This window comes from Rhipicephalus microplus, unplaced genomic scaffold (genome assembly GCF_043290135.1).
Source record: "Rhipicephalus microplus isolate Deutch F79 unplaced genomic scaffold, USDA_Rmic scaffold_41, whole genome shotgun sequence".
NCBI classification, from domain to species: Eukaryota; Metazoa; Arthropoda; class Arachnida; order Ixodida; family Ixodidae; genus Rhipicephalus; species Rhipicephalus microplus.
In genome coordinates this window covers 841300-855114 of record NW_027464614.1, presented here as the reverse complement: position 1 = coordinate 855114, position 13815 = coordinate 841300, and the positions used below count along the sequence as shown (strand labels likewise).

At 41.7% G+C, this 13815-nt stretch overlaps 1 protein-coding gene across 2 annotated transcripts in view; it reads right to left on the bottom strand.

Moving 5' to 3' along the window:
- Nucleotides 1-13815, bottom strand: part of LOC142787010 (decapping and exoribonuclease protein-like) — a 123611-nt gene that overhangs the window by 4012 nt on the left and 105784 nt on the right. For both annotated transcript variants that reach the window (XM_075884627.1, XM_075884628.1), the window contains exons 4-5: nucleotides 3144-3279; nucleotides 457-542 (exon numbers count right to left, since the gene is read on the bottom strand). In XM_075884627.1, the coding sequence (XP_075740742.1) occupies nucleotides 457-542; nucleotides 3144-3279 (222 nt within the window). The remainder of the gene's footprint in view (nucleotides 1-456; nucleotides 543-3143; nucleotides 3280-13815) is intronic.

The following is a 13815-nucleotide window of genomic DNA, read 5'->3' as shown; positions in this document are numbered from 1 at the left end:
TAAATTAATTACTAATGGGGCTAACACGAAAAGGCTACCTTCGATCTGGCCGCTCGTGGAACCCTAAGATCACCTCAAGTGAGGCACTAAGTCGAGCGAGGTGGTTTACATTCATTGTTTAAATGCTTATTAGTGCACTTTTTACCCAGACGAAGACGGGTAAAAGACAGCACACGCGCAGCATTCATGTTAATTACCACAGTTGTAAGCCTTTAGGAATCAATTCATTGGCACGAAGTGACTACTGATGATGAAGCGAAGCAGGGTCGCAAGGTCCATAATGTTTACGTTGATGTCCCCGACTGGACGGACAGATGGACGTACAGAAAATAGTCATAGAATGGCTGCCTGACAATGACTGATAAGGGTTGTCAGTGTGAATATGCTGCACTGAATGCAGCCTGCTAATTTTAACCAAATAAGTAAATGAACATGACCACAGCATAAAGAACTAACCTCCCGTCGTCACCTTCAACGTGCTGCCTAATGAAGTTAAGCGCGTCATCCAGGAACTGCATGCACACATCTTCTGACCACAGTCCCTGCAACAGAAAAAGAAGAAACAGCAAAATTCTATAAAACATCTCGAAAACAAAGCACCAATACTTCTTCATTAAGCTAATAACAAGAATAAGGAATCTAATACTTTTGCAATTGTGTAGGCAAGTTGTTTTAGTTACTAGCATTAAATACCCTAATTATTAGAAATTGTTCCGCCGTCAGTACATGTCGTTCAAAAGATACAGTTGTGACAAGCTCAGGTTAACGTAATGTATATAACAGTAGCAGAATATTCTTTGACCTCTTATGAGGCAAAGTGAAAACACAGTTGAAAAAACGATGGCCCTGAATAAGCCATGGTAAACAAAACGCATGTTGCATTGCAAGAAGTGTACACATTGCTGTTTGTTTTGCTTTCCTGCTGACGGACAGCACAAAGGAGCAAAAAAAAACAGAAATCGAGAGTTAAGCGAAGGAGTTTGTGTGTGTGTTTAGGACATGTCATTTACGACATCACTTTAGGAGATATATACCACAAAACTGTTTCTATTTTTCATATTTGGTGCTTGCCATTTCACCATCAAGTTCAGTTAACCTTACAAATTATGTGGGTACTGATAAGTCAGCGCCATTTAGTTTACTGATTTAAATGAGAAAATGGCATCGTCCATAGATGCTGAATGCAGACTGGCGTCCGTGTGCCTAAAACTGACAAAGTAGTAAGCAGAGTTCATTTAGGCTCAAGGTGAGAAAAATTTGGCAGTGTTATCACAGGTCGGCAGGCGCACTCAAGGGTCGACTGACAAAACATTTCGAATTGCGCTGTTTCTTTAAGGGGCGAAGCTCCTTAAGGCGTGGGTCATGCATCTCCTCTATGTAGTAGCCACCTCTCGTTTTAGTTCATGGAATGTCTGCCAGATGGCAGTACTTGTATATCATGAATATATGATGAAAATATGCGAAATTGTGGTACTTAGAGTGTTCACTAGATGGACGGATGAACAGACATACAGAACGATGGATATGCAGTCAGACAGGTGGCAGAACAGACAAACAGACAGAAGACAGACAGAAAGACGGACAGATCCATGAATGCTACCAGCGAATGATTCATGGTTTACCGATAAAACCTTTGGAACCTTTGCCCCGCTCATCATCATTCATTCTGTAGATATGCTGTGCTTTTTTTATTTAGACTAAGGTTTGAGCCGCAAGTCTCAGTGATTTCAGACGAATGATATTTTTGTGAATCAGTCTGAGTGAGCTCAGTTGAGTAAAGTTTTGTATCGAAATGGGCACTATTGTATGAAATATATATTTAGAGTGAGTCCAAGGAAAGTCCGCTTTGCTTGCCAACCTATGGGTGTTACACTCTTTTACCATAACAGAAAAAGGTTAAGATGCACATCGATAATCCATAAGCACAAAACTGGCAAGCTCGTTCCCCTGCGTGGTGGCATCTTTTTTTTGGGGGCAGCATGGTCTACGCACGTAGATGCTTCGCCAAGCTCTGCTGCAGCTGTTTCACACTCGTTTTCTGGGTGTGTCTTGAAATTCCAGAAGTGCGTGCAAGTCTCGTTACAAGAAGAGCTAACATTTCTACTTAAGTATGAAGCCTTCAAAGTTCAATTTCTGTAAGGCACGGTAATGCAATGCTAAGATGTATTAAGTTAATTATGGCGTGCTAGAACACAGGACTGCTACAAGACGCTGAGCTCTTCATGGCCAAGAGCTTCCGACAAAGATGCACGGCTCAAACAAAAAGTACTGGTAACAACACGGGTATATTTGTCAGTCATATTTATTGTTAGTTAACCTAGCAATTTCTGGCTAAGATGTGCTGGAAGTCGATTCCTCGCCATTTAATATGAACACTAGCTATGGTTTTTCTTTTCCATTTGCCTAGCCACAAACAGCGGTGTTTAGCCACTAACAGCGGTGGAGCCACATTTGAGTGGAGGCTATTTAAAATAAATACAAAAAGTCGCTGCCCCTTCCCTCGAGAAAAAAATTTAGAAACGAAGCGCTCATTGTCTTAGGAAATGCCCAAAGTGATAGAGCAAGGTAACAAACAATGCTGTGCCAGTTTAAATTGTTGTAATCACCCACTCAATGACTTAACAAGAGTGGTGTAGCAAGCACATCAGTCATGTAGAGACTTTTCGAGATGCCAGCAAAAAGTCGTCAATTTCAAGATTGCCATGTCGTAGAGGCATACATAATTTCAGTTTCTGCATGTTTTGAAGGTTTAGGGTACACAAAGCATGCCTTACTACCAGCTCTTCATGCAGCGATGATTAACCCAAAGAGAACTCAGCCAATAGAAGAGCAAATCTTCATTTCAAGGAATCAGGCAACGTCACTGGTTATGATGGCGTTGAGTGGAAGCACTAATGTAGTTTGAAGAAATTCTTGGTAGAAAATGATGCCTGTAGGTCAAAAAATTTAAGTTGTTTATAAACTGGCAATGCTTTTACAACCCTTAATATTTATTTTGAGTGCTGTCGATGAACCGCAAAAGTGCTAGAAAACGTCCTGCTTTTTTAATGACAGCAATTCTTAACAAGCGTGGCCGAATTTTCTCAGGCACAGACGCCAAGCAACGCTTGCAGACATTTACGTCTGAAGTGATATTGGCTTACCTTAGCCTTGCCTGGCATTTTGCTCACATCAAACTCTTGGACGTGCCTGACAATGCCACTGTCATCTCGAAAACCACACAATCCCCTTGGGACGCCTCCAATACGTGACTTGGCCCACCAGGAGAGCAGCTTGTGCCTACACAACAAGTATGAAAATAAACAGTCCAGTTTATTGACGGTTACATGTACTATTTATTTCTCACGGTATACAGGCTAGTATAGATGTTAACTAAACAAAACATCACCAGTAATGAAATTAAGGATTCACTGCCAAACTACCAGAATACGAACTCAATTGATCGATAATGACGGAATGTTTACTGATTACGTGCAGTTTCAGCACATGATGCACAAAAAGTGCTTGGGGAAGTGGAAGCTAGGTCAGAGGTGGACATCAAGCATTCTGTAGTTTATCATATCAAGTGGAATCTCCCACGTACTCCCCACAAAATAGCGTTATGTATTTATCTATTTCTCACACTCCATAGATGCAGTAGTATCTGCCAGAATTGATTAGCTTTCCTCTAGATGCTGGTATTTTTCCAAGTCTCTGGTAACACACAGCTGCCTGAGACCTATGAAACACGCTCGTGAAATCATAGTAGTGTATTCGAGCTTGTGACTGAGCCCGTTATGGCGCCCACACATATGAACTTCCATGCTTTTTTGTTTTGGAATGAACTACACCACAGTAATGATAATGGCAGGAGACCCTATTCTTTGGGTCTACGATGCCTGGTGGCAGCACTCGTGCATTGTCCTTCGTGTTCTCTGGTGTACTCAACGCTTGAGCCTTTAGTTTTGTAGCGCTGCCAAGTAGTATCTCGAAGGAAACACGTATAAAAGCATGAAGTTGAGATCTACTGTGCCAGAGTTGAGCTGCTCATATGAAAACTGTCTTTTTCGATGTAGTCATTGAAATATTTTCTAATAGATACCATGACAGTCAATTCAGCCTTTTTTAGAAAATTCATGCCATACTATTTTACCAACGTAAATCTTAGTACAAACATGAACTATGGAGTTCGTGCATCTTATTTTTTTAAACACGCCTTCTGAATATTTGAAAGTAAAATACGAGATTAGTCCTCGGCCACATCTGTTTGAGAGACAACTAGGGGGCCACTCGCAGTTGCTGCTGCTACTAAATGAGAGTGACACGCAGTCATATTAATAAAATTGGAAGTCACATCCGCTTTCGCAGGAATACAGTTGTATTCTCACGAGTCAACAGCCGAACAAACGCGTCTTGCAGCATTCAGCAGCTCTCTAATGCTCGCACAGTTCTTTGATTTATAGCCATCTACATCAGCATAATCATTTCTAATCAAAGTGGACGATTGGGCCAGTTGGTGATCCATGATTGGTGGATACTGCCGAGTAGAGCACACAGACAAATAACAGATAGGGACAAGCGCAGACCATCAACTTAAGGCTTATTTTTCTCATACTACATATATAAAGCGAAAACAGTAAGAGCAAAAGAAAAACAAGAACAGTTAATCATTAACAAACAACAAAATTTATACACCCGGGGAATAACCCAGGTGAAAATTTCCACCTTGCTTTCCTCTGTAACCACATATATTTCAACCATTTCTTGCCGAGCCAGTGTTCATCTTTAGTTTTATTTCCGCACTAAGTTTCACAGGTAGTAATAATATATAGGCGGTTAATCATAATAGGCAGGATAGTAATAATAATAGGCAGTTACAGTGATGGAAGCGACAGTTTGCTTTTTTGGAGCAGATTATGGAGCACAAAAAAAGGTGCTTTGAAGCAGGCTGAAGTGTCTTCGGATCCGAAAAAGATGCTATAGCTTAGGGCTGCTATTGGTATTTTCGAAGCACATGCATGTTCCCAATGACTCCTGAAGTCTAAAACATCACATAAGCATCAATTCAATGCTTATATTTATTATTAAGTGTTCCGTATACTAGTATGCAGCTAGTATACAAGCAGTATGTTGGCATAAATCAAGGGCAGGACGTTTTTCATTATTTTTTTTATTTACAAAATACTGCAGGCCCATTTAAGGGCCCCAGCAGGAGGGGCAAGATCATAACATTGCACACAGGTGTAAAACAGCAAGAACAATAAAAAGACACATCATATACAAAAGATACTAAAACATAGGTCATGGTTAAATATGCTCAAGAGCCTCTACAGAGCCAGTTAACTATTGAGGTAGGCAGTTTCATTCGTTTATGGTTCGAGAAAAGAACGAGTATTTGAAAATGTTTGTTCTAGCAAAATACGGTGTTAATGAATGAGTTTGCCGATACCAGGTTTGTCTTGTCGTAAGCGGTTTCAGATATAAATCACGGTTTACTGACAGCTTGTTGTTATTTAAAAGAAAAAGAAATTTGAGCCTGTGAATTTTACGACGCTTTTCTAGTGTGGGTATACTGTTTTCTTTCATAAGGCTTGTGGGGAAATCAGTTCTTCGGTACTTGGAGTAAATGAAACGGACCGCTTTGCGTTGGATTAGTTCGAGAGCCTCAATGTTTCTTTTTGTGTATGGGTCCCAGATGATTGAGGCATATTCCAATGAGGGACGTATAACAGTCCAATAAGTTAGTTTTTTTACAGTAGAAGGAGCATGATTAAGTTTGTGTCTCAAAAGACCAAGTTTACGGAACGACGACGTGCAAATATTATAGATGTGCTTATTCCAGCTGAGGTCGCTGGTTAGAGTGACACCAAGGTACTTATACTCAACAACCTCAGCTAGTGTCTGGGTGCCGGATTTCTATGTAAATTGCAAAATATTTTTTTTGTTGGTTACACGCATAAACACGGTTTTGTCTGTGTTTAACCTCATCTCCCATTGCTCGCACCATGCAGAGATATTTCGGAGGTTAGTGTTTAGCAAGACCTGGTTGTCATAAGAAGTTATTTCATTGAACAGCACACAATCATCAGTAAACAGTCTGATCTGGACCGGCAAGGAAACAGTATCAACAATGTCAATAATATAAATTAAAAATAATAAAGGCCCAAGTACACTCCCTTGGGGAACCCCAGAAGTTACAGGGAGGGGATCAGAGCAAATACCAGAAATGCTTACAAACTGAACGCGGTCAGACAAATAGGAAGAAATCCAGGTAATTATAAGTTCTGGAAGGCCAATCAATTCCAGTTTTTAATAAGCTTATCATGAGGAACAAGATCGAATGCTTTCATGAAATCCAAAAAGGTGACATCCACTTGACCTGCCTTATCTAAAATTTGTGAAAAACTGTGCACAACAGGAATTAACTTCGTTTCTGTGGAAAAACTTTTCCTGAAACCATGCTGAACATCCGAAAGTATGTTCTTTTCATTAAGAAATGTTAAATAAATTTAGTTATAATATGTTCAAGCACTTTCGCAAGACGAAGACGTTATAGAAATTGAACGGTAGTTTGGCACCAGATCTTTATCACCTTTTTTGTGCACTGGAGCAATGCGTCTCACTTTCCAGTCAAGAGGCAAGCGGCCGGAACGGATGGAAGCGCGGAAAATGATTATAAGAAATTCCGATAGCATCTCGGCATATCGTCGTAAAAAAAGTGTTAATAATTTGATCAGGACCGGTTGAAGTTTTAGTTTTCAAATTCAGGAGCAACGAAACAATACCGGGTAGAGATAAAATATCTGGATCTGGAACGCCGTCATTACTTCGAGAAAATCGGTGCAGTGGCTCGTTAGAGGCTGAAAAAAACGTTATGGAAGTACAAAATGAAATGATTGGCATAGTTTTCTTGTCGACAATAGTTTCTCCTTCATGTGTTATTTGCTCAACACAGTTGGTCTTTTTGCTGAAAAAGTTCCAAAATTTTTGCGGGGCAGGCGTAATAAAGTTGGGCAGAGTATCCTGAAAGTATCTACACTTAGCTATCCTCAGAGCCTCGTTCAGTGTGTCCTGAGCAGAAAGAGTAATATTGCGTGGAGCACCCTTGCCTTTAAGTCGCTTTAGTTTCCTTTCATGTGCAAGACATCTCGCATGATCCAAGGCTTTGATCCAAGGTTCCAGGAGAGTCCGGACTTGTGTTCAGGCTTGCAAGGGCTTCAGTGCGACCCCTTGCGAGGGTCGCACTGGAGATTTACCTTTAGCACGTTACATAATTGACTCGACAGTTAAGTATAGCATAATCAACTTTTTAAATGCTTTTTATCTTCTGCTGCGTACCAGTGTTAAATTCCCTTTAGCTGTGTGAACAGCAGTGTGACACCATGCACGTTTTTTTAATTTTATTTGAAAGCACGATTTGATTTTTATATAAATAAAAATACAACCCTTTTTAAAAATACAAACTGGACACCGTGGCCTGATATGTGTCACCCCTTGAGATTTTTCTCGATTTACGCCACTGAGTAGCTTACTGGGATGATATTGTATACAGCTTGCTTACCATTTCGCTTAGGCTCACACGATGGTCCCTTGGTTCAACTTCATTCTTTTTAGTTTGCCAACACTTTTGGAGAAGGTTTGGAGCAGTTACTAGCAAATATTGCACTTTAAAGCAGCACGGAGCACCACTTCCTTTTCTGCAGTTACAGTTTAAAGGGCTTTGCGGAGTAGCGTGATCTAAACACGCATGTGTTATACGCTAAATGAAACGTAGCCTTAAGGGTGCGCCCACTATCTATCAGATAAAGCATTACCAACTTTTGTTGGTTGACGTAGTACAGTACGGTGGTTTCAAGTGCCCTTCAAGTAACCACAGATATCCGGTAGGCAGACGACGGGACGTACATTTTGGATATTTCAAACTTCCATCAGATGTCCACGGATGTACACAGTACGTATGATGGACGTACATCAAATGTACAAAGGTAACAACTTTGTGCATTCGCTCGTCATCCATCTAGGACAGCCAACACAGATGTGGACAGGCCGTTGAAGAATATACATATATACATATACACACATCAATGCCATCTGACTGCGGGATGTTCGTGTATAGTGACAATACATCCATTGTCACAAAGATACCAACGTTAGGAACGTTGAGTCCAGTGGTTTCACGGAGAAAGTGGTTAGTGTCCAAGCGTCGCAAGCTACAGCAGGATGGGGTAACTGTGACCATTACTACACATGCACCTATAGTGGCGGCACCAATAGATATCAACCGGGATGGAAACAGCGCCTCCGAGTGTACTTAGTCTTTTTTCAGCACAGCTATCTGCGACCGAAATCAGACTACTTTCAAAAGGCCTTACACTCTGTCCGGCTAGTGGAAAACTTAATGAATTCCAGTTGTATCAGGATTTGGGTGATTTTGCCAGAAATAAGCACCTACGGGAGTACTTCCATGATCATGAACCGAGTCGAACAGCATTCCTGGTTCTTCAGCAAAAACTTGGTCACCGCCTGAGCAGCGGGACAGACACCTAGACATGTATATATCTACAGTACAAAAAGACATCATATCGGCTTGTTCAAAAACAAGGCGCTATAGAAACAATCTCTTCTCGGAAGAGCAAAGTCACTGGAGCTCCTACGCCGTCGAGCGGATTTGGTAATTAAGCCTGCGGATAAGGGTGGGGCGATAGTAATATTAGATAAAACTGAGTACCTGAGAGAAGGCTATCGGCAACTCAAGGGCAAGAACTTCTATGTAGAACTTGAAGACGACTCCACTAAATTTTTCGAGTCAGAAATCACCCATGAATCTAATTTGCTTCGTAAGGATGAAAAAATCATTGTTGATATGTTCATGACAATGCAATCAATGCAGCCTGCTCCAGGCCGCTTTTACTTGCTCCCTAAAATGCGCAATGCCAACCACCCCAGTCATCCTATTGTTTCAGGCAATGACACAGTAACGGAAAGATTGTCAAGTGCACTGGACTTTATCCTTAAGGATATTGTTCCAACTATCCCCTCATTCTTAAAGACACTAACCACTTTCTTCGTCAAATCTCCAGACTCGAGGTTCCTAACGATAGTATCCTTGTGAGAATGGATGTCGGGTCACTATACACGAACATACCACAGTCAGATGGCATTGATGCAACACCTGCAGCTTTCAAGAAGGCCAGTGTGCCTGTGTGCTTAGATGAGGACATGCTGTTAAGTTTGCTAAGGTTGGTACTCCGCCACAATAACTTTGAGTTCGATTATAAGCACTTTCTGCAGATAAACGGTGCAACTACGTGTACAAAGAGGGCTCCTAATTAAGCAAATACTTTTATGGCATTCATTGAAGAACCCTTCCTTCCAAGCAGGACATTGATGCCTCTCATCTACAAAAGATTCATGATTTGGCATCACAAAAAGGAAAGTCTGCTGTCATTCATAAATGACTTTAGTTCAACTCACTCATCAATCTCGTTTACACACACCTACTCCAAGTCAACTATAAACTTTCTCGATGTTACTGGTCAAATTAATGACAAAAAATTTACATGAACCTATACAAAAAAAACTAGCGGATCGCCATCAGTATCTTCATTTTAAGAATAGCCATCCGCATCACTGCAAGACAGCCATCCCATACTCGCAAGCACACCGATACCGTCGAATTTGTTCAGACATGTTAGATTTCGAAGGTCATGCCAAGGATCTTAAAATAGCTCTTGTGGCAAAAGAGTACCCAGAGAGAATTATCGATGATGCTATCAGCCGGGTGCGCAGTTCAAGTAGGAACAAAATTTTGTCGGGCTCGATACTACGCCATTCAACAAACCAAACTAACTTTGTCGTCAGATACTCATCCACACTACTGCACCTCAATAATATCCTTTTCAAACATTTGAACATTATACAGCATACTGCGCGTCTATCCTCAATTTTCATGGAGCCACCGCAAGTGGTATACCACCGCGAAAAGAACATAAAAGACATTCTAGTTAGAGCTGAGACGACCGAATCTGAAAGTAGTGAATCAGGTTGTAAGCTATGCGGAAAACCACGCTGCCAAGTCTGCAAAACGGATGACCAACACCTGCCTTGCCAAGGCTTCGTCCTCAGGCTTCACATTCAAAATTAAGGACCCCCTGAACTGTGACCGCCAGAATGTGGTATATATGCCGCATTGCAATGCCTGTGGCCAGCAGTATATCGGTCAGATTGGTACAATGTTCAGACTATGTTTCAATAACCACAAAGCCCACACAAGCACACTACCAAATCTCCTTTTTTCAAAGCATTTGAATGTGCCAGAACACTCATTCGATAAAATACAAGCTACCCTCCTCCAGTCAGACTTCCGTGGAACTCGTGAATGGGAACACAGGGAGTCATACGTCATCCACAAATTTCAAACACTACCACATGGCATCAATGAAAGCATCAGCAACCCATCGTTCCTTAAGACTTGCAGAGGTGAGATGGGACATGAATCGAGTCTGGCATAACCAATATATTATTCTTTGACATGCTCAAAGAAAGTGCCCAATAGTTATCCGGGGGAACGGACCAACCGAACATTTTTTTCATGCTCTCTTTGCATATGTATTTCTTTGTCTCATGACTGTTTCCATTTATTTTATGTTTTATTTAGTTTTATTACTATTTTTACTATAATTTATTATTGTATGTTTTTATTTTTTATTACTGTTTTGTCGGTTTGCATTTTCCTGAGTTGTGCACATATCTGTCCTACAATATCACTGGTTTCATTATCTCTTGGTAATATTTGTTCTATTATGACATTTCACATTTCTTTCTATTTTCGGCCCTTTTGTTTACTTATGTTTGCCCTATTATTTGTAAGTGGAAGAACCCAACCAGTGCCAGCCGGTTTCAATCACAAGCGCTTCGGGGAGTGGTACAAAAGGGCTGCATACATACAAGCTGTCATATCAACATGTGCTCTAGCGAAAAATTTAGCCTGTACTTTTCAAACGGCCTTTTGTGTTTTCACCATCTTTGCCATGAAATCTACCGCCACCCTCACAAATCTACCGCCCTACCTCACACACATATGGAACGTGTCAGTGTGGTCTCCGCAAAATACCTGTTTCCCCTTCTTTCCTAAATGACTACAGAAGGGGCCACATCGGGGGCTCTCTCTGCAGAGTCACCCCTTTCGCTACAAGCAATTGCCTGCCACTGAAGCTCACCAACAATGTCCCTCCACAACCTTCTAAGACGCATCCCGGAAGCCGCTGTATTCCCCACTCTCTTTCTCCTTCCTCCCCCCCTTTTTTGCCTTTTTTACATTTCTTTTTGTTCTTTCTTTACTTTGGCTTTTTTTGGTTTACTTTAGCGAATGAGGGGAGGATAACTGTTCGGCACAGCATATGTCAGCACCGTAAAACACCACTAATTTGTCGCTCTCTCCCGTTTTCTTCTTGCACCACTATGGCGATGCGGCATGTTCGCATAGCGTCGCACTTGTTTGCAAATTCTGCGGAACACCGGTCCACCACTCGAAACTGTTGGAAATAAAACTAAGACAACCGCGAAGTTGTGTCTTTTCTCTCCCTCTCTCTGTATATATGTATATATATATATATATATATATATATATATATATATATATATATATATATATATATATATATATGATGAATGGGAGACGTGGCTTGGCTCATAGGCCATGTTTATTCCAATGCACTTCTTCATTCTCTGCCTCTACCATCAGTCACTGCCTTCTTATGTCACAGGATTCCCCCTACCCCCGAAGGAATGCGCAACCTACAAACTTTAAAGCATCACAACAAGTGGAGTCTCATAATGAGAAAAATATATCAGAAAATGAAGTAGTACCGTGTAACACGGCGGTTTCATTCACTTGCACAAGTACGTTCACAAGAAAGGCAGTCCGGTGATATCTAGGAGACCTCAGGGAGGGGGGGCGGCGAGGCTAACTGTTATGCTGTGGAGAACATTTCATGCCTTCAACATTTAAAATGACGATGACGCAGCCTGGATAGTAGTGAGGAAACAAACAAGGTTGTGAGTCCTTGTAGCATTGGAAGGTCGGATGTCTCATGCGTGGATTGTGAATTGTAGCTGCGACAGACGCTTTGCTTCTAGAATGCGTGCTTCTTGACAGATTATGACGGCATGATGCCTGAGTGCTGGGGGTGTGCAAGAAGTGCTTCTGCGTCCTTCTTGGCATTTTCTATGGTGTTGTAGCCTATGTAATTGCAGGTGTAGAGAGAATCTGTGGCAAGGTTCCTTCATCTGGAAGTTTTAGGTTTGAAAATGGTCCTTGGATCAAATATTTTATTTTGTCGATGTTGCTCAAGTCGCGAGTGTACTTTCGTTGAAGTTTTCGTTCGTCATTGTGTTTTCTTGGTTTAGTGATGGCACTGGGAAAATTACGGGTGGTCATCGTCGTTAAATGAGCAGATGCTCTCGGTAGTCTCCGCGTTACTTACAAGTGAGATGTAAGCATGATTCGTGTCAAAGAAAGCAGTAGATGCCTTTTAATTTTTATCAATGAGACTTGCATTCAATGGTGACTCCGTATTTTTTTTACTTTCAGTTGGTTGAGCTCCTGAAGATAAGATCGCCACAAACATGGCTTGATGTACTTCCAATTCCATATGTTTGTTTTTTTGCGTGACAATTGAGCTAAGCGTTCCTGAAGTACAGCCGCTTTCCGAATGGCAGTGGCTTGACAAGGTATGAGGCAGATATTTCAGCTGGTCTGTTGCGTATAAAGCGATATCCTGAGGCATGTGATGTGAGTGACGAGCGCCAGAAGAGCTACTTGACCCAAAACCCCAAAACCAGGTGGTGGCTTACATAAGCAAGAGGAAGAGTCAAGTACATTGGGTGCTTGAATAATGTCTTGTTTTGTGTTTTGTATGGAAGAGGTTAGCCTTGGCGATTTTTGTGCAGATGGGAAACCAGGTAGAAGATTGGGCCGAGTAGACAAAGGGCCGGGATGTACCCATGAGCAGATGGCTGACTTCGCCTGACGGAAAATATAAACTTCTGCTCTGTGCTCGAGTGCGTAGAGGCTGCCTATGACTGTGATTACTGAATTCAAATTGATTGATATATGTTAGGTTGCAATCGAATCTTCATTATAGTCTTGAACACACTTTTGCTGGCATAGCTGATATTGCTGTGGAATGTGTTGCGGTGGGAGCCCTTTTTGATAATCAGCTGGTAGTCTGTAGGCTGTTGTCATACAGTTCGGGCAATCAAGATAATGCTTCACAGTTGACAGAAAGCTCTTCAGAAGCTTCTTCTACGCTGTTCACTACGATGGGCTCTTGTGCCAGGTAACGTGTGATGTTCGATGCGTCTGATCTTTCTGTTTTGCTTCGAGTGCCAAGTGTGTATGCACTGGACGGTGATGCATGAGCCTGTGTGGAAGGAATATGGCTCGACAGGGTATTTTCACGATTCGTCAGCTCCTCTATTGTGAACACGCCGTCCTTATGAGGCAACCGCTGAGCGTAAGGAGTGCTTGAAGAGCAGCGTGATGGAAAACTGGGTGGTGGACCCACGCATGAAGACGAAGAATGAAGGGCATCAGCTGGGCGAGCAACATCTCGTGTCGTATGCTGGAGCGACGACTTTGAAAATACCGGCTTTCGAGAAGAGAAACTTGATGGAAAGCTATGTCCCTTGAGTAAAGATTGTGGACTGTGACTGCCGACTGTGATTGTCTCCAGACGGTTAGTAATGAGGAAGTTCTTGTCACAGACATTAAGACGGGTGATCATATGTTCTCTCATCTTTTGCCACATTCGTCGTTATCGAATATGTAGGTAA